A 22,348-nucleotide genomic window follows, 5' to 3' on the forward strand; every position below is an offset into this window, starting at 1 on the left:
AAACTTATAGGTATACATCCAAAAGAAAGGACACCAGTATGTTGAAAGGATACCTGTACTGCCATGTTTAATGCAGCACAATGCACAACAGCCAAGAAATGGAAACAAGTGTCCTTATTTAATGAATTAATAATATAAATGGCACATATGCACAATGGAATACCTCTCAGCCATAAAAAGGATGTACTGCTGTAATTAGGACTGGAGGTCATTAGGACTGGAGGTCATTATGTTAAGTGAAATATGGAGGCACATCATGTAACATAGGTGATTCTAAAAATGTTGATCTCATAGAAATTAAGAATAAAATGTTGTTTAAAAGAGGCTGGGGAAAGTAGAGAGGAATAGAGATTGGCCAATGGGTACTAGGTTACAGTCAGGAGAAGTAAGTTTGAAGAGATATATATTAACTATTACTTGAACATTAGACAATGTGTACATGTATTAAAACATCACATGGTATTCCATGAATATATACAATTTTTTAACAATTTAAAAATTACTGTAAAAAAAGAGATTTTTTTATTTTCTCAAAATTCATTTCCAGTGTCTTCCTTCTTTTTGCAGTGTATTAAATGTACTATAACTCATTCCTAATAAAACTAAAATAAAAAACAAAGCACAATCTAAAAATTCTATTATGGAACAAAAGACTTTTTAAAATACATAACATAAAAGATAATTTACCAAACATTTTCAATGCACGGATAAAATTCCAAGAGAAATACCCCAATGACTTATAGTGAGAATCAAGACAGAATACTCATTAATATAACCCATTTGGATTTTTCTTGGGGAGCAGGGCAGTACAGGAGACTGAACCGAACGGTGCTTTACCTCTGACCTCCATACTGAGCATTTTTTATATTTCATTTTAAGACACAGTCTTATTAAGTTGCTGCAGCTCTCCTCAATCTTACCTACTCGTGTATCAGCCTCTGGAGGAGCAAGATTACAGGTATGTGCACATCCACACTTGGCTTCCATTTGGCCTTTGTGCATGCTTTCAAAAGGAGGCTAATTAACACACATTATTGTACTTTAACAAAAGTGTCACACCATGAAAACCAATACCTTGCATCTAGATTCATTAATCAGAAAATAATTTAATAATAATGCATTCAGAGTTTAAAACCTTTAGCAATTAGTGCTTCAAATATTTCTATCAATTAATAGTGATCAGAATGTACCCCCTAAACTCTTTTAAATACTGTATTGTTCACAAAATGATATTTGAATATGTGTATCTGAGGTATTAATTCCAATTTTTAAAAATAGCTGAATCCTGAGTTTAGGATATAGCTTAGTTGGTAGACTGCTTGCATCACATGCACAAGGACCTGGATTCAATCTCCAGCACCACAAAACTAAATAAATAAATAATAGAAAATAAATAAAAAGAATTTCCATTACTTTAAAATATAGATGAATGTCTAATATTTAAAAATACTACAAAGGTATTACTTTACTTAAAATAAAACAACATGCATAAAAGGAAAAATACTATATAAATTAGAAAAGTTGGTATCCTTTCTGGACACTCTTCTTTTTCTTAAACTACAGTGTAATTCACTCATTGGGATACTTATATTTGGTTACTTCATTGTATCTACAATTTTTATTGTTCAAAATAGAATAGTACAATAAATCTAACAGTTACCAATAGTCAAATGAAAATGTGTGCCCTATAAGAACTTAAATTTTCCTTCCACAGTCAAAAGTTGTTTTAAAAGACAGCAGTTCTATAAAATATTAATATTCAACTACTATTCTCCTTAAAACAGAAAGTTGCTATGTTAGATGTGTTGGCATACACCTATAATCCCACCAACTCAGAGGCTGAGGCAGGGGGATCAAAAATTCAAAGCCAGGGGCTGGGTAGTGGCTCAGGTGTAGAGCACTTGCCTAACACATGTGATGCACTGGATTCGATCCTCAGCACCACATAAAAAAGTAAACAAATAAAGTTAAACTTTTTTCTAAAAATCCAAGGCCAGCTTGGGCAACATATTAAGCTCCTGCCTCAATATTAAACAAATAAATAAATAGGCTGACAATATAGCTCAGTGGAAAAGCACCCTGAATTCAATCCCCAATTGGACCAAGATATAATAATCAAATAACAACCTCAAATATTACACAAAGGGTAGCATTTTAGTATCATAAAGTATAATTTTAATTAATGTGCGCGCACTTCCATCCTCCTCTGGTTTTTTAATCAATCATTGCATCCACAATGGGCTCAAGGGCATTTTCTGTTTTTTGAAACATTTACTTTATTAGTTTTAAGTGGACACAATATCTTTAATTTTTTTTTATGCTGTGCTGAGGATCGTACCCAGTGCCTCATGCATGCTAGGTGAGTACTCTACCACTGAGCCACAACCCCAGCCCCCTCAAGGGTATTTTCTAAACGACAATCACTAACGAAACTTGGCATATCATGTGGGGAAAGAACCCAAGTAAGTGACCAAAAAATAAGAAATCTCTCCCCTCAGAGCCACAGACTAGGTTTTGTTATGTGAACTACTTCAGGCATAAAGAACTGGACACACACACACACTAAAAAGTATATAGATAGATAGATAGAAAGAAAGAAAGATAGAAATGCATTGTTTTCTAAAAACAATGCAAAGAATAACAAACTAAAAGTTCTTCTTAATGAGAAAAACAACTTCAGCTAACATTTCAGTGTAGATTAAGCAGCTGTAATTTTGATACAACATGGAGATCATTCTAAATGCCTATCTTCTTTCTGCCCTTTTTTTGCCTTCAACCTTTATTAATTTGATAACTAAGAAACAATCTCATGGATTTCATTTACATGCCTCTTAACATTAATGCAATTGGAATACTTTTTAAAATATTCCAGAATTTCTGTGTGTCTTCTAGTCTGGATTTATTCCATATTCATAATTCTTCTGAAATAGCTTCTTACAAATGAAGAACATTCATTAGGAATACATGCCATGTATTTTTTTTATTCATTTGTTCTTAGAGATTAATGACAGCATTAGTGATTTCTTTTAAATTAGAGCTATTGTGCTTTTAAGGACATCCATTCAAATGCAAAACTGGAAAGGAACTGACAAGGAAAAATTCTTCAGAAAAAGTATGTCTTTATAGAGAAGATGAAAACAATAAGTATATTGGTTACCTGTTAAGTGATCTAAGTAGTACTGATAAAGCTTGCACTGAATAGGAGTCATTCTCACAGCTAACACATATTCATGTTTTGGAGGCAAAAACTTTGTTAATGCTGTATAATCTTTCCTCTGTAATTAACAAGAAAGATAATGATAATTAGTTAATCTAAAAACATGACAGTAATGAACTGTTTTAAGAATTCTTGTTTTGATTACAACTAAAAGACACACATAACTAAACACCAAACATAAAAACTTGAAAACCATATTTGTACTTGCTAAAATCACAATGATCCATGTATTATTATAGTAATAATTTCATATGATAATATAGTATACTCATAAAAAGATACTGTACTATATCAGTCACATTTTTAATTTAAATAGTCATTTGACAAAATGACCACTTAAATCAATTTAAGTTCTCAGGACAGTCTCCTCCAAGAATAATGGGGTTGGCGGGGGGAGAAAATGGTGGGGGAATGTAGTAAGTTGTGGTAACAAATGACTTGCTTTAATCACATTCTAATACCAATAAATCAAACTGTAGTACGGTCTGAGTTATACTATTGGTAAGCTATACATTTGTGCCAAATAACACATAATCTGAGTAAAAATGTTTGCCCAGTTGAGAAAATAAGACATGCACACACACTTTGGGAAATATTTTATCATATGTATAAGGAAAAAACAGAACACTAATATGCTAAAAAAGAAAAAAGACAAATCAGAAAAATGATACCGGGGTAGTAGCAGCAGTACAGATAAAGAATACATAGGGGCTGGGGTTGTACCTCAGTGGTAGAGCACTTGCCTAACACGTGTAAGGCACTGGGTTCAATCCTCAGTACCACAAAAAAAGAAATAAACAAAATAAAGGCATTTTTGTCCATCTATAACTAAAAAAATATATTAAAAAAAAAAACAGTACTTATACTAGCTTGTGTAACCAACCAAACCAAATAGCATGACTTTGCCTTATATGATGGCAGTATATGAAGCCTGAGGAATAGATAGCATTTCTAATGTGATGGTTCTTTGTAGCTACCATTAAAATTTAATATCTGAAAAGGTACAGATGTTGAGATCCATTAATAGTTAGCTCAGTCTCTACATACTTATCTATTCATGAATGTAAATTAACCAAAGGTCTGTATATAAACACTGTTAGCCTGTTTAGGCTATTGCCTGTACGTGAAAGTAATAAAACTATTTCTCAAGGATTACACATCTCACTGGGCATTGAGGTACACATGTGGAATCCCAGCAACTATGGAGGCCGAGAAAGGAGGACTACAAATTCAAGGCCAGCATCAGCAATTTAGTGAGGCCCTAAGCCACTTAACTTAGCAAGACTTGGTCTTAATAAAAAAGGGGGCTGGGGGCTCAGGAAATAGCTCAGTGGCAAAGTACCCCTGGTTTCAGTTCCCAGTACCCCCCAAAAAAGTCTCCTTTCTTAATTCATACTGACCTCTCCTACTACTATTCCAAATAAGTGAGGATCTGAACACTATTACTATAGAATGAAGGTAAGATTAGAAATTTCTTATTAATAATAGCTTGTGCTTTTAAGGAACTAGCTGTCTAAAGGATAAAAAATTCAAAGTACCTCTATTGTTCCCTACCCCCTCCACCCATCTAAACATTAATATAATACAATATGAGATTTTAAACTTCACAAATGAATTGCTAATTGTCTGCTAAAATTCTCAATTAAATGTTTTAAAAGTTCAATGATGCATCAACTTTTGAACACAAGGCCGAGATATATAAATTTAAAACGATATGCTGAATGGGGAAAAGAAAAACAAAGTTTAAACTCAGAAAATGTTTTGGGATTGCAATAAAAAATGACAATATTTCATTCTTATGGAACATGTCTGTACCTGAACACATCCAGCTAACATCTCGTAGAGAATGTGAGCACGTTTTTTCATCACTCTGACATCTACCATGGTAGAATCTGCACACTGACCATTTTGAATTGGATTTATAAATCTATTCCTGAACTCCTTAATGGATCCAAGCAAATTTTCCTTGATAAAGTTAACCATACAATGATCTAAAAGAGAAGACATTAATTCAATAACATTAATGAACCTTTAACTTAGAAAAATTCCCCCAATGAATTGCTGACCTCAAAACCACATATCAATCCAAATGAAGGTAAAAAGAATATCCAACTGAGTGTAGAATAAACATTGGTTACTAGTCTGAAATACAACTAGATTACTTAAATAAGGTGAGAAACTGAAATAAAAATTATCCTTAAATACTAGACAGGAATTTTTTTGAAAAATGACTTTTAAGAGACACAACGTATAAATCACATGGTCTACAACCCCAAAAATGATTTTCATATGATTCAACTATCCCATGAAGCAAACATAGATATGAATAAAAATAATAAAAGGAGATAATAAACTACCATACAAAAGATTATATTAAAAAACCCCATTACCATTAGTCATTAAAATGGCTGTCAATTGTCCAATACTACAATGTGAAGTAGTATTTTATAAATGGGATAAAATAATAGAAAAGGGAAATTAACAGAGATAAACCCTAAAACAAAGATAAAATAAAGCCTAAAGTTAAACAGTAATCAGAAACTCAAATAATAAAATAGAAAACAAGTTATTGTAAAAATCTGTGGAGTAATGCAGCAAAGAAAGTCTAAATATGAGAAAGAGAAAATGTGGGAGGGTATAATGGAAAACTCAATTTGTTATTTGCTAAATGATTTCACCTTCCTTCTTTAGTGTCACCACACACATAAGAAAATGAAGAAACTTCACAAGAACACTCTTCCTTGAATTTACTCATCTATCCTCAGCCTCAACAAACTATTCTGCAATAGATTTAGCATGGTTTTTCATCTCCAATGCCCCCTTTCTAAAAATGTTCATATTGGGCATTTCCTTTTATTTAACAGTACCTCCCCTAAAACTGAGTAAGTATCTTTACAATATTTCCTGAGTAAAGAAATGTGCCTTTGTAAATTTTAAAGTATTTCAGACTCATAATATTTTATATTTTTATTTCCATATTTTTATCTGCACAATCACAAGGGCACATCTTTTGATGGTAGTTCATCAGTCATTTATAAAGCATCTCACTTGGAAAATATGGTATTCTTTCACAATAGACTAGGATGGACATACATGGATCATAGTCAGGAACTACACCGAACAGAGAAAAGGCTAATTGCAGAAGTTGCAAAAATACACTTGAGGCAAACCAATACTCTACAGCATAATTGCAGAAATAAACTCACACTCAATTAGGTTATTTTGAAGCGGTGTTCCTGTTAAAATAATCCTCCTCCTTGATCGTATAGAATTCATAGCTTTTGAAACAGCAGATGCTTCATTTTTTAGAATATGGCCTTCATCACAAACAACAAAGTCGGGGCCTATAAAAATGTATAAAAAATGCTTAATATAATGAAACTAGAAATGTGATGCACATAAGCAAATTTAATCCTCTTAGAGCACTGTTTTTTCAGGAAGATAATAAAACATTAGGAGTATAATTATGTTTATCTGCTGCTGTATTTGGCTAATATGGCATTAATTAGTATTAATTATAACCCACCAGAAGAAAATTAAAGTAGTATTATAAATGGTACTTAAGGTCCACTAAATGAGTATACAAATTTGGACAAAAATAAAATGTCAACCATTGTAAAACAGAAAAGAAAAGCACCAGGGGACAAAACATGCCTCAAAAAGACTTGGAGTATTCAATAAAGCAAATATCTTTTAGTTTCTGAAGATAGTATTTTGGCATTAGCATATTAGGTTAAACTTACTGGCAAAGGCTAACAGCGATCTAGATATACATATAAAGTGAAATTACAAAAGTTACCTTATAAGAAAGAATATAATAAATTGGAAGAAGTCAGTCAATATTTCTAAATTATTCTTAATAACTAGGACTCACTGTTGGGGGAAATTGAACTAGAAAAGTATCATTAAACTGGTTGTTATGTGGGTATGGGTGGAGAGAACACCACCTTTCTTCTGTAAAAGATCTCCCAGTTGAGAGTGACTCAGAAGTAACACTATGACCTATTTAAAAAAAAAAAAACAAAAACATTTTTTTTGTCTACTGAAGTATCCTACCTACACAATTTACTTGCTGGTTGACATACACACATATATTACTTAAATACTGCTCTTAGCAATACCAGCTATCAAACTTCATCTGTTACACATTAGAGAAAATTCATCTTCTACATGACTTTAAGAAGTCACTTCTGGGCTGGGGCTGGGGCTGGGGCTGGGGCTGAGCAGTAGCGCACTTGCCTAGCATTTGTGAGGTACTGGGTTCGATTCTCAGCACCACATATATCAACAACTAAAAACTTTTAAAAAATTAAAAAAAAGAAGTAGTAACTTCTGAGCTGGGGTTGTGGTTCAGTGGTAGAGAGCTTGCCTAGCATGTGTAAGCCCCTGGTTTGATTCTCAGCACAACATATAAATGAACAAAATAAAAGTCCATTGACAACTTAAAAACAAACAAACAAAAAAAAGAAGTAACTTCTTCAGAACAACAGTTGAAAAATAGAATTGTTAGTCAAGAGTGATGGGTATCTTCTGAAAGTCCCAAATCTTGATGCAAAAATACCCAGGAAGACTCATTAAGAATTTTCGCCACTTGGCATACAGTATAATAAATAATTCTAATGTCAGTTCTGATCTTACATATACTACTCTACATTTTGAATGGATAAAGTTTCCCTAGAATTCAATATTGTGCCCTGAACCCATTTGATTTTTTGCTTATTTTAATGTTTCAAAACATTAACTGGAATCATTCTATCTTTGTTTTCTTACCTCTGTGTCCTTTGATCCACTTAGCTCTTGTTGTCCCTTTTGCATTACCTACTACTGCCTTGAATCCCATCATTTTCTTGTTTTGATCTTGCTTTTTATTATTATATTCAATCTTTTCTTTTTCTCATTTGCCCAATTTTTTTCTACTCCCCTCTTCAGTCCCTATAGAAATTAATAGTAATTTGACTAATAGTTAAATTTTCTACCTATTCCAGAGCCTGACGATTAATTTTATACCTACAGAGAACGTTTTCCACAAATTTGGGGGTTTTCCCCTAAGGTTTATTAGTATGTGGCTTTGTTCTAAAGTGATAGTAGTAAATAGGGCTTATTGTCTCTCAAAGTGGTACTGATACTGGGTACAGCAAAGAACACATGGTGAATGAGAATATCTACACCTGAATATTCACCCCATGGGGGGGGGGCACTTAAAAGAAAGCTCACTAAATCTTCCCTTGCATAAAAGTAGAAGCTATATGGGCTGGAGTTGTGGCTCAATGGTAGAGCACTTGCCTAGCATGTGTGAGGCACTGGGTTCGATTCTCGGCAATGCATGTAAATAAATTTAAAAAAAAAAGGTACATTGACAACTAAGAAATATTTTTTTTTAAATTAGAAGGAATAATCATCACAGCAGATGAGTAGACATACAAACATCAAGGGAACAAATTACCCCAAACAGCTCACAACGCTTTACCAACTGATACCACTGAGACCATAGTGGAGGAAATGTTAGAGAAAGAATTTAGAAAATTCATATCTAAAATTTTCAATGAGCCAAAAGAAAATGTAAGGAATGAACTCAGAGAAAATACAGGAAGTGAAAGATCATTTTAACAATGACAAAGAGAATCTGAAAAAGAAAACACAGAAACCCTAGAAATGGCAGACCTAATAAATTAAAAATTCATTTGAAAGTATCATCAATAGATTAGAACACTTTAAAGACAGATTTTGAAACTCTGATAATCTTGAATGTAATTCATCAATAAAGAAAAGATGCTAAGAGACTATCACAAGAATATTTTTAAAATCAGGAATACGTTTAAGAGACCAAATTGAAGAATCACTGGTGTAGGCAATGGCACTGAAATATAAACTAATGAAATATATAACTTTTTCAATCAAATAATATCAAAAAAATTCCAAATTTTAGGAATGAGATAGAAATCTAAATAAAAGAAGCATCTATAACCCCATCTAAGCAAGATCAAAGAAGATTTTCTCTATAACACATCATTAAAATGCTTAATATATAGAATGAAGATAGAACTTTCAAAGCTGCAAGAGAAAAATGGTGGGTCGATGTTGAGAGCCACAGCCAAAGGGGCCCCAGCAAACTTCCAGCTGCCAGCAAACTTCCAGCTGCTGGCTGATGATTGGCTCACAGCGGCCCCAGCAACATCTAGCTGATTGGCTCCTCGGCCCCAGCAACATCTAGCTGATTGGCTCCTCTGCGGTGATGCTCATTGGACTGTTTCCCTGCCCTTTCAGACCACGGAGCTGCTCATTGGGGGACTTTTTTGGCTCCGCCCACGTGACCCAGCCAATCGGCCTCAAGAGCAGGAGGATTGTGGGAGGTGGAGAGAAGCTTGTGGGGGAGAGAGAGGCTTGGGGAAAGCCGGTGGTGGCAGTTGAGGCTCTGAGGGTTTTTCCTGAGAGACTATTTTGTTTGTCGTGTGTGGTTCTAAAAATAAAGTTAGTTTCTTTTGACAAGTGGCTCCTGATTGTGCCCAGCCAGGCTGCGGCAGGTCACATTTAGAGTTTAAGCGAACTAGGGTGTCCAATGATTTCTGAACCTAGATCCTAAAGGCTAGGAGGGCTTGAAATAATACATACCAAGCCTTGAAACATAACAAACAAATACCAACCAAGATTGTTATATTCGCCAAAGCTGTCCTTCACACAAGAAGATGAAATTAAACCTTCCAGAATAAGTAGAAACAAAAGAATTCATAACTACTCAGCCAGCACCACATAACATACTCAATAAAATACTACATGTGGAAGAAATGAAAAATAAAGCCAGCATCCCAGTAGAATAGTCACAAAAAGGAAAATCAATTATACATTAAAATTTAGAAATAAATCAAAATAACAGGAAATAAAAATCATATTCTATAACACTAAAAGCCAATGATCTAAATCTCTCTGATCAATCAAAAGACATATATTCAGCTCCTGAGGCTGAAGCAAAAGGATCACAAGTTCAAAGCCAGCCACAGCAATTTAGCAAGGCCCTCAACAATTTAGTGAGAGCACATCTCAAAACAAAAAATAGAGGCTGGGGTTGTGGCTCAGTGGTAGAGCACTTATCTGGCATGTGCGAATCACTGAGTTCAAGTCTCAGCACCTCATATAAATAAATGAATAAAATAAAGGTCCATCAACAACTTAAAAAAAGAAAGTAAGAAGGAAAGAAAAAAGAAAAATCTGGGGATATGGATCAGTGGTTGAGTGCCCCTGGCTTCAATCCCTGGTATGAAACAAAGAAAGAAACAAAAATATAATTGGCATATTAGCAGAGGGGATTAAAAAATAAGGCACAATCATATTTTATTTATAAGAAAATCATCTCATGGGCAAATATTCCACAAGCTAAAGCTGAAAGGATGTAAAAAAATATACCATGCAAATGAAGACAAAGTAAACAGAGGAAGTTTCTTGCATATCAGAAAAAAATAGAGTTTAAGACAGAATTAATCCAAATAGACAAAAAAAAAAATTCACTTCATATTGGTTAAGGGAATCATCCAACAAGAATATATCATGATGGTAAATATGTATGCCCCAATCGTCTGTGTACTGTCAACATAAAACAAAACTGCAATATAGAACTGAACAGACCAAAATACAATAATAGTAGGTGATTTCAACACACCTCTCTCACCATTAAATAGGTCATCCAAAATAAAGATTTGTCAGGAAAAAAAAGTACTATAAATCAATTAATGAGGTTATGTTTTGATAAACTCACATTTCCAACACAAGACTGTAAATGCATTCAGTACACCTCACCTACGGAACTCTACCAAAGGCGATAGTTTAGCAACACAATATACTATAGAATTTTGGTTGTTTACCCCCATGATCAAATGGACAACTGAGAAGTAGAGCTCACATTCTAAGAGTATCTAACTAAGAATTGGTAGTTCAGGAAAAGAGCAAAATTTTAAATTTGAAATACAGTTTCTAAGGATGTTTCAAGATGGTTGCATAGAGAAGGGCCCTTTTCTGACTGCTCCGTGACATGAAACCAAGAAAGAAGTCAGGCAGCTTCTCAGCAAGGTGGGTGAGCAAAAAATGGGGGGGGGGGTATTGAAATTTAATTCTGGACATTCAAAGTGGGTGGGGACTTATGAGATTGGATATAATAAAATAAGGAAAACATCCCCAGCGCCACAGCCTCTACAGTAGCTGGAGACATCAGCAAGAGCAGTCTTTCCACAAGCAAAACTGGGAGATAAGCTCGGGCCAGTAGCTGAGGGAGACAATTCCTGGCAAACCCAAAATACAGGCCCAGTAAAAATACACTGCACGACACAGAGTGTAATTAAGTGACCAGGAGAAAAATCAAACATGGAGAGAGGTTTACTCAGGAGACAACTGGGCATGGAAACCCAACCAGCTCTTCTGTTCCCCTTCCCCCTAGAATCTGGCTGCTTATAGGAGGACCAGCTGGGAGAGATGTCATGGCCATGATTTCTAAAGGAGTGGGGAAGAGATTGAGGTTGGAGACTGAACTCAAGACTAGGAAAGGTGGGGTCTACAGGTGACATACACCACACAAGTGGAACCCAGGAAAGACCCCTGGGGTGCAGTCTTCCAGAGTGCACCAGCAATTGTTAAGCCTGATGATCTCGAGACCAAATTTGGCATTCAGCGAATAGCCTGGAGCCTACCTAAGCCTGAGCCCTCTCTACTAATTCCACTTATGGGATTCTCTCTCTCACTCCAGCAATCCATCTTGAGGGTGGGGAAATGTGCCCCAGTTGACCCCACCTAACACCACTGAGAAGAAAAGCTAAGAATCTTTTGAACTCCACCGCAAACAATTCTTTAACTTTTCGTTGAGATTTGCCTTTTTCTTTTCTATAATTGTGACCTAATGGTTCATGGACATTTATACATATTCATATTTGTATTTTTTCTAACATTTTAAAAAGCAGTTATTTTTCATGGATCAAGTTTTTGATGAATAGGATGTTTGATTAATGTCCTTCAGTTCTGTTTTATATTCTTTTGTTTTCAATTTCTTATATTTTATTTAAATATTTTTTAGTTGGAGGTGAACACGATACCTTTATTTTATTTTTATGTGGTGCTGAGGATCGAACCCAGTGCCTCATGCATGCTAGGCAAGTGCTCTACCACTGAGCCCTATTTTTATTTCTTTAACCTAATTTTTTTCCCCAGGGCTGAGTACTGAATCTTATTTCTCTCACCTATTTTCCTTGATTCTCTCTTTTCTTCCACTGAAATTGTTTTCCTCTTCACTCTTCCTTTAAATTTTTACTCCAATCTTCTCTCCTCCTCCATCATAATTATCACATCCTATATCACTTCTGCTCTCTCCCTGTCTACCATTTGAAATCATAAACCATTTTGGAAACTTACTGTTTTTATTGTAGGCAATAACTGATCATATTGTTTGTGTTTATTGTGATAATTAACATTGTAGACGTCATAGGACAAACTATTTGGTTTAATGCTGGGTACTGTTTGCATTAACTGTTATTATGATTAATCTCCCCCTAAATGGTGAGGTACTGGAAACCTTCAGGGGCACTATAAATAAGTCCACAGGGTAGAAACTCAGACTCATACTGTTAGAAGGGTAGAAAAACAACATGGAAAACAAGGGAACAATCACCCCAAACAAACCAAGATACTCCAATGACAGAGTCCATCAACACCACAGCAGAAGAAGTGTCAGAGAAGGAGTTTAGAATTGACATTGTTAAACTAATCTGCAAGGTAAAAAAAAAAAGTTTCCACTGAAGGCTTATCACTTCATACAATTTTGCAGTCTAAATAATATTAGGGCAATCTCATCCATCCCCATGTGGCCTAAAGGTTTTCATTTCATCTTCATTTATGAGGGATAACTGTGTCAAGGGTAGCTTTGCTTAGTCACTCATTATGTTTCAGGTCTTAGTATGTATTATGCCAAGTCATACTGGCTTTCATGGTCTAGATTGAAAAATCAGGTAACATTCTAACTGGCCTATAAGGGTCTATAGTTATCTATATTATGATGTCGTTCACATTTAAACAACAAATAAAATAAGCTGATTTTATCTATATACACATATATGTACACAAAGGATTAATCTTACTCAAAGAAAGGTCTGCTATAAATGTCCTACCACATAAAGAGTGTTTAGCTGGAGACCTTGGAGAGTCCATACAGAGTAAGATGCACAGGGGGGTGGGAGGCTTAGGCCATGTGGAAACTTCTAGACTATGAAGGATTTGGGGATCAGTCACAAGGGTGGTCAACCATACCTATATGCCCGTGTCCAAAATGACCTTACCTGGTGGGTAATACTCAATGCATACTGTCACTCATTAATTGCTGGAAGAAGCTAGACCTCTGTGAATGATTCCACTGAAAGATCACACAAGAAATTATCTGGTGCTCGGCCCTATGTGCCTTTTCCTATTGCTGATTTTAATTTGATTTCTTTTATTATACCAAACAATAACCCTGGGTATCATAGCCTTCCTTAGTTCTGTGTGTCCTTCCTGTGAATTACTGAACCTGAAAGTAGCTTTGATTGAGGACTCTAAATATTGCAAACTAAAATACATGCTTCTGTAAGTACAAAAAATGTCTGGAAAAATATACATGAAATGATAGAGGACTAAGAAGGAAGGAAATGTTTATGTTCCAGCACACAATCCTTTGTCTTCTTTTGAATTTTTTAAATATCTTTTTTAGTTGTAGATGGACACAATACCTTTATTTGTTCATTTTTATGTGGTTCCGGAGATTGAAGCCAGTGCCTCACGCATGCTAGGCAAGTCCCTACCTGAGAGCCACAACCCTGGCCCCTTCAGTTTGCATTTTGATTAAGAACATAAATTACATTTGTAATTTCTTTAACTTAAAAAGACTATTAGTTAACAAAGCAGTAGGGGGAGAGCAAGCCCAATTCTTATTAATGATATCTGAGAAAACAACTCCAAAAGCTAAATTTTGTTGTTTACATTGTATTTACTAATAGTAATAAATATAAGTTTCTAAGATAATTATTTTTAAATAAAGAATTTTAATGTTTAAACTAGGAGCACTGACATGAGCATGTACTCAAAGCTACTTTAAAGGCCTGAGTTCAGGAATTCAAGGTCAATCTGAGCAAAAGCCATTTCAAAAAAAATATATTTTTTTTAATATTTAAAAGAAATGCAATTTAATTAGCATGGAAACACATTTTCTGGAAAATTTTATTCCCCAAAATCATACACAACTGAGGTAGTAGGGAATGAAAATATTTACACTTAGAAATCATTTAACAGAAAGTACAGGGACAACAGCAGCCATGACATTCTGGGCAGTAGAAGGAAAGAGATCTAACAAAAGTATATAAGAAAATTTCTGTTCAAAATTCAAGACTGATGATGATGATGATGATGATGATGATGATTTGTACCAGGGATTGAACCCAGAGGCACACAACCACTAAGCCATATATCCAGCCCTTTTTATTTTTCATTCTGAGACAGTGTTCCACTAAGTTACCTAGAGCCTTGCTAAGTTGCGACAGCTGGCTTTGAATTTGTGATCCTCCTGTCTCACCCTCCCAATCTGCATTACAGGTATGGATCGCTGCACACAAACTCAAGCCTGATATTAAAGGATGTTAAGATGGTTCAGTATACTTTTAATATTTATTCTAATTATATAGGCAGACATTATTGCTGAAATCAAATGATGCCATCAATATTGTACCACAAACACACCTAATGAACAATCAAGAACAGTAATGTTAATTAGACTCCAACAGATCAATTTGAAGATATTAAGTAGGAAAGTATGCTTTAAAATAAGTGGCAGGATAGGAGAGGAAAACAAAATAAAAGTCTTTTTATATACTGTTATACTTAAATTTATTTTTAGTGTATTACATTGTTATGTATTGGTAAATTTTAAAAATCAAAATATTAAGGAAAAAACTGATAAAATATTGGAAACTGTCCATGCAAGCCTACTGCAAAACCCTGAGACACTAAAACAAGGAGAAAGAATGAAAAGATGGTTGTCGCTTTAATCCACTAAGACTTTGGCTAATAGTTATGCAGCAATAACCAGAGAACCAGAGTTCACATATGAATACTGCTGTCCAAAAATTCTGGTCAGTTCTAAACAATTTCCATCCTAATACATACTCCCACTATTCCAGGATTCTGTCCTAATAGCTTACACTTGTGAATTTATGACTTGATCTCATTCTTAAGAATCTGGTATCTCCTACCTCTTACACTTTACTTCCATCTTAAACTACAATTCAGATTTTTATGCCACAACATATCCAAAGTCAGGCCTTCATAAACTCAGCTATCACTTATATGATCCTTCACTACCACCAGTCAGACCCCAAATCAGAGAGGACAAATTGGGCAAAGAAAGAAAACATGTACTGGAAAAGCAAGTGTTTTGTTTAACAGATCCCTTCTAAATAGCCCGATACTTTAGATTTAGATGGAAAGAAAAATTATATAAAAAAGCAATTACTGCCAATACATTTTAGAGCTTACATATGCCTCTTAGTATATATTATATATAGTAATGGAAAACAGGGGATTCTCCATGCAGTTCAGATGATTTTTCCGATATGACAAACCAAGGTATCTCTAAGCTTCTTATATACTCTGGAAAGGAAATGAAAGGTAAGACTTCAAAGAATATTCAATAAAACCTAACAGAAAAGCCATAGCTCCAGTTAAGTGCTAACAAAGACAATATAAGTATTTATTTTTCAAAGTTAACAAAAAATAAACCAATTATCCAACTTACTAACCCTCATAAAAGGTATTTGTTTTTTTAGAAAAAACACAGTTAACACCATAGTTAATTGAGCTTCCCAAAATCAAAAACAAGACAAACTTTCTCACAATTTACATGCAATATTGTATAGGAAGCTCTAGGAAGGTCCATTAGGCAAGAAAAATGAAATCAAAGAGCTGCGTAAAGTGGCACACACCTGTAATACCAGCAACTTGATAGGCTGAGGTAGAAAAATCCAGATGGAGGCCAGTCTTACTAACTTAGTGAGACCCTGTCTAAAACTAAAAACATAAAAATGAATGGGGAGAAAAACCTCCCCCCCCAAAAAAAAAAAAAAAACAAAGGTAAAATGTTCTGTGTGATATGTGGACGATAACACACAACAAAAGGGGAGAGGTGAAGAACTGAAGGTTAGACAAAGGGGAATGCAGGGAAGGGAGGGGGAAAAGGAATAGGGAAGACAGTGGAATGAATCAGACATAACATTCCTATGTACATATATGAATACACCACAATGAAGCTCTACATAATACACAAGCACAAGACTGGAATCTTAATTAGAATAAAATATGCTCCATGCCTATATAAAAATGTCAAAATATACTCTACTGTCATGTATATCTAAAAAGAACAAAAAATTAAAAATTAAAAAAAATTTAAAAAAAAAACAGGGATGGGGATGTAGCCCAGTGGAAAACCAACCCTGGGTTAAATCAACAGCATGAAAAAGATAAAAAGAGGATCCAAGATGGCGGGCCAGAGGGAGGCAACATTCTGTGTCACTCCATGACCTGGGATTATACTGCTTCTCTACCAGCAACATTCCTGCTCATGCACAGAAATCACAGTCACCATGCAGTCCAGGGCTCAGCATCAGAGGAGGTCTCCCAACTATTTGCCCATATAGGACTACTGGGTACCGGAGCAGGACTATCGGCAGCAGCACCCACACAGAACTTTCAGCCACCCACCGGAGCATGGCTACAATATGTATTTTAAAAACATCCTGAACTGTACACTCAAAATGATCACACAAGCCACTCCCACACAGGACACCCAGCAGCTTCCCACAAGCAGAAACTCCAGCCACCACTACTGCTTGGCCACCATTCCTGTTTGGAACCCCATCTGCCAACGTGGGGCTCCCCTGGTTGCCACCATCTTGGGACTCTGCAGCAGCGGAGATAGTCCCCTGTGTGCCGTAGCCTTCCTGCACCTGAGAACTTCACAAAGTCCCTGAACTCAGGCGACAGCCCACACACTACATGCCACAGAGCTCGTCTCTGAACTCATCTTCCAATGCTATCGCTTGGCTCCCCCCCACTTCCACGCATGACCCAACATCCAATAGCTGAAAGCAGGCACCTTCATCTTGGGTAACTTTCATCACTACCTTCAATGGGGGCAACTCCCAGTTTGGAACCCCGGCTGGCCAGGTACCCAGTTCCTAACTGCCCCCTCTCCCCAGCAGCCACTACTCCAGCACAGAAACACCCTGGTTAGCTTCACCATCCTGAGGGTGGAGATATAAACTAACAACAGATGACCCTACCTATTGGATGAGAAGGGAAGCAGGAAAGATACTGATCTCCAACCCAAACAATCCCTGTTTCTTCCTTCAAGATATTTTTTCCTCTCCCTCTCTATTCTCCCACCCTCATATCCCCATCAGATGTGAAACCAAGTACTTTGCATGCATTAGGATTTTGAGAACTGGGATGACTGAATAGTATATTACAGTTGTGTTGTATATTCTTTTTTCTTTTTTCCTTTTTCCCCCCACCAATTCTACTATTTTAACATTTTTACTTTTCTTAATATATATGTGTGTTTGTTTTATGTACTCTACTGTCTTCCCACTTACTTCTATACCCAAAATTACTTCCTCTCCCTTCTCCTGCTACTAATCTTCCTCTTTAGAATTGTCCTTCACACTTCCTAAGATATAATAACTCTATATCCTCACTTCCTACCTCCTCAACATATCATCCTACTACTCACCACTGGTTCTTTGTCCACCATCAGAAACTGTAAATACTTTTAGAAGCCTACTGAGTATATTGTAGATAATAATTGAATTCACCATTTCTGTACATTGTGACCAAAGTATAAACGTCTTAATAGCAAACATTTTGTTTTTAGGGTGTATATTGTTTATTTTGGGATCTGTTAACATTGTCCTTCACCTCAAAAGAGAGATATTAGTTCCCTCCAGGGGCACTATAAGCCTATAGGGTAAAAATGGTAATGCCTGGGATCCACAGTGCTAGAAGGGAAGACACACTAGCAATATGAAAAGACAAGGGAAGTAAGTGCCCCAAACAAATCAAGATACCACATTATTAGAATGCATGGCCAGCACAGAAGGAGAAATGACAGAGAAGGAGCTCAGGATGTACATAATGAAAATGTTCTGAGAATTAAAGGATGCTATAAGAGCAGGTACAGGAAGCAAAAGATCATTTTCACAAAGAGCTACATAAACAAATACAAGAAGCAAAAGATTAATAGGGAGATAGAGGTTCTTAAAAAATAGAAATCCTTGAAATGAAAGAAACAATAAACTAAATTAAAAGTTCAACTGAAAGCAACATCAACAGATTAGACCACTTGGAAGACAGGACCCTCAGACAATGAAGACAAAATATATATCTTGAAAACAATGTAAAAATGAGTCTCATTGGTTGAGTCTCTCTAAGTTCAACACCCAGAACCAAAAGGGTGGGGGTGGGGGGTTAAAGAAAACCCACTACAAACTGAACAAGGTTTTGAATAATAAATTTCTCCAAAGAGAATAAACAAATAACCAACAAATATATGAAAAGATGCTGACCATAATTACTCAGTAGGAAAATGTGTGTTAAAACCACAATGAGATACTTCTTTATACCCACAAGGAAAGATATAATAAAACAGACAATGACAAGTGTTAAAGAATATGGAGAAAGAAGAATTGTCATGCATTCCTGGTAAAAAAAAATGGTGCAAATGCTGTGGAAATTTGGCATTTCCTCAAAATATGAACCATTATGTTACCATATTACCCAGAAATTCCATTCTTAGCTAAATATCCAGAGGGATGAAAAAATAATACATGCAGAAATAAAAACTTCTACATGAATGTTCATTGCAGCATTATTCCTAGTACTCAAAAATAAAAACAAGGTACAGGTCCATCAATAAAAATATGGTTAGTATGCATACAGTGTAATATTCTTTGGCAGGGAATGTTAAGAGACTACTGATGCACATTTTAATATAGATAAACCTTTAAAATGTTAAGCTAAATCAATGAGGTAGATATTACATGATTCCATCTTAATGAAATATCCAGAATACGCAAATCCATAGAAACAGAAAGCAGATTAGTGGTAATGAGTGCTAATAGGTTCAGAATTTATTTTCAGGGTGATGAAGAATTTCTGCATTTCCAATGGAATAATTGTGATAGTTACAGAACACTATGAAAATTGTTTTGTTATGTGTAATTCTCCATAATAAGAAAAACTCAAGCTTTTTACAAACATAAGATCTCCTAATGTCACAGAACTTCAAAGCTAATGAAATTAATTCCTTCTCGCTTTTTGTATTCCTTTCACCGAAAATACTAAGACTGAGTATTTAAAGTGCATTTTTTCAAAAGAATGTAGGAAGCAATTTCAAATGAGATCAAGGATTTTATTTTTTTTTGTTTCAAAATTTTTAAAAACATTTATTATGTTACCTTTTACCATTTTGCTTTTTTGTATAGTTTAAGGAATTACTTGATCCTACACACACTTGAGAAATTATAACAGAATATAGTCAAGGACTTTATATTTTTAGGTTTTGGTGTTCCAGTCACATAAAAATAACAGCAGCTGAACTTTCTTTCAGCCCCGTGTCATTACACTTTCAATATCTTCATCCTAGTGCAGAACCAGTATTCTAAGTGCTCTACTATATAACATCCGGAAATTCACAAAGAATAGTCTGTATCTAAACCATCCCCCCCCCCCAAAAAAAAAAGGGCTGAAGGACCGCCATAATTTGGCACAACCATCTACTGATTTCCTTCCTGTAACAGCTTTCCAATATGATACTGAGACTTTTGCCCTGGGGCAAAAAAAAAACCTGGGGGTTTTTATCCTGGGTTTTACATGGCTTTTCTTCCTTGTGCACTTTCAAATGCTGCTTCACAAGAGAGCTCTGGCTGAAGCATTTCCCACATGCACTGCACTGGTAGGGCTTGTCCACACTATGGATTCCCTAGTGCTGAATAAGATGGGAACTCAGGCTGAAACATTGGCCACATTCATCACACTGGTAATATTTTTCTTCAGTATGAATTCTCTGATGCTGAATGAGATTCGAATCTCTCTTAAACCTTTCACCACTCTCACCAACTTGATAGGGCTTACCCAAGTATGGATCCATCAATGCTGAATAAGTTTGTCATATATTAACCAATGGTAATGTGACTCACAAGTCAACTAAATAAAATGTATTAAGTTAAAAAAAAGTCCAGCCATAATTATAAGTGAGAAAATAATGAATTATCAGGTTACCAAAAATAATGGTAAGATGTTTTAAGAAACTACTATAGTAATAAGGTTACATATACATATCTTTATTCATTGTCAAAATCCACTAAACCATATTACAAAGTATAAACTTTAATATATGCAAACAAAATAAAGGAATTAGCCTATGTAGTTTTGGAAAATGATGTCTTAACTGGAAATTATAAAGGTACAGACAAAAGCAACCATAAACAATGTACTTTAGTGGGTAAATTTGTTTGTCACAAGAGCAGAGATTCTACAATATTGAGCCACATGCAGTGGAACACACCTGTAATCCCAGTGAATTGGGAGGCAGAAGCAGGAGGATCACAAACATGAGGCCAGGTTTGACAACGTAGCAAGACCTTGTCTCAAAATAAACAATAAGAAGAGATGGGAATATGGCTCAGTAGTAAAGAACCCCTGGATTCAATCCCACTATTTACTAAACCACGTTTTAATATACACACATACGTATGCATACACACATACATACGTACATACATGGATTGTACACCATGCTCATATGATCTCTGTCTACTGAGAGGCCCTAGAAGAAAAACGCTATGCTGGTAGGTCCTTTAGTCACAGCAGCGAAAAACCTGATAAAACAGAAATTGGTACAGGGAAGTGGGGTCATTAGTGTGACTAACCTGACCATAAGGATCAGAAGATTTTTGAGCTTTTTGGAACTGGTGGGAAGAATTCTGAGATACTTAATAGTGCAAGCTGGAAATGCTTTAGGTTGTTGTAAGCAGAGCTTAATGGATGATTCTGGTGGGAGCTCAAAGAACAGAATGCCAATAGGACTGGGATAGTGAAGATAGGGCTCAAGAGGGTTCAAAGAACAACTCCATTGGAATTTGGAGACAGGCCATTCCTGTTATGTTTTGGCTGAGAAGCTGTCAGTATTTTATCCTGAGACTCTTTGTGAGGCTGATTTTAAAAGTAATGAACTTCTTAATCTGGCAGAAGAATTATCTAGGCAGCCTAGCATTCAGGAGGTGGCATGGACATGGCTGACAGCTTTTAGCCAAACTTATTGTGATATTAAGGAACAAAAAGCAAAGCAGAACTTATTTTTTAAAACCTGGACTTGAAAGGCTAGAGTAAAACTGGGGCTAAGGAAGTTGCAGATGTTAAAAGATATAACTGCCACTAAAAAAAACACTTTGCCAGATACAAAAAGAAATATGGCTCCAGGGCATCTCAGGAGCTGATAAGACCACACCCAACTCAAGTTCAAGGGAGTAAAAGTAAAAATTGTATTGAGACCACTGGGGCACCCTTCTTGCACAAGGGGGCCTAAAAAGTTTATTTTTTTTCCCAATATGCTCAGCCACCCCGACATTCAGAGGGTGCTGCAATGAGTTATTGCTTGAGATGGCAGCCGACGTTGGTATCAACCATGTGCTGCTGGTTCTACAAGAATGAAGGATGACTTAGGGGTTCTTGGAGGCTTCCACTAAGATTTTAAAGGAGGGGCTGGGAAGCCAGGCAAAGTGCAGCATGGTCAGAATCCCTGCAGGAACCCCCTGAGAAGTCAAAATGTGGAGATGTGAGGAGTAAGTCAAAGCTGCAGTGGAGACCCCTGAAAAAAGAAACGCGAGTAACCATAGGACATCGACCTAGGAAAGCTGCAACAAGCAGAGACAAGCCACTTGCGCTGCAACCAAAAAGGCCATAGGGGTGGAGCTATACATGCCCTTGGAGAGAACACTAAGATATCATGTGCCCAAGATTCTGGACAAGGAGCTACAAGACTTCATTACCCAGCTGGATTTTGGCCTTGCCTTGGTCCTATCC

General features: G+C 35.8%; 1 protein-coding gene across 11 annotated transcripts in view; it reads right to left on the reverse strand.

Moving 5' to 3' along the window:
• Positions 1 to 22,348, reverse strand: part of Atrx (ATRX chromatin remodeler) — a 231,630-nt gene that overhangs the window by 75,695 nt on the left and 133,587 nt on the right. For all 11 annotated transcript variants that reach the window (XM_058584904.1, XM_058584905.1, XM_058584910.1 and 8 more), the window contains 3 exons: positions 6,424 to 6,561; positions 5,033 to 5,208; positions 3,158 to 3,275 (listed from right to left, as the gene is read on the reverse strand). In XM_058584904.1, coding sequence (XP_058440887.1) covers positions 3,158 to 3,275; positions 5,033 to 5,208; positions 6,424 to 6,561 — 432 coding nt within the window. The remainder of the gene's footprint in view (positions 1 to 3,157; positions 3,276 to 5,032; positions 5,209 to 6,423; positions 6,562 to 22,348) is intronic.

Source organism: Marmota monax, unplaced genomic scaffold (genome assembly GCF_021218885.2).
Source record: "Marmota monax isolate L192 unplaced genomic scaffold, Marmota_monax_Labrador192_F-V1.1 WCK01_AAM20220418_F8-fsc00192, whole genome shotgun sequence".
NCBI classification, from domain to species: Eukaryota; Metazoa; Chordata; class Mammalia; order Rodentia; family Sciuridae; genus Marmota; species Marmota monax.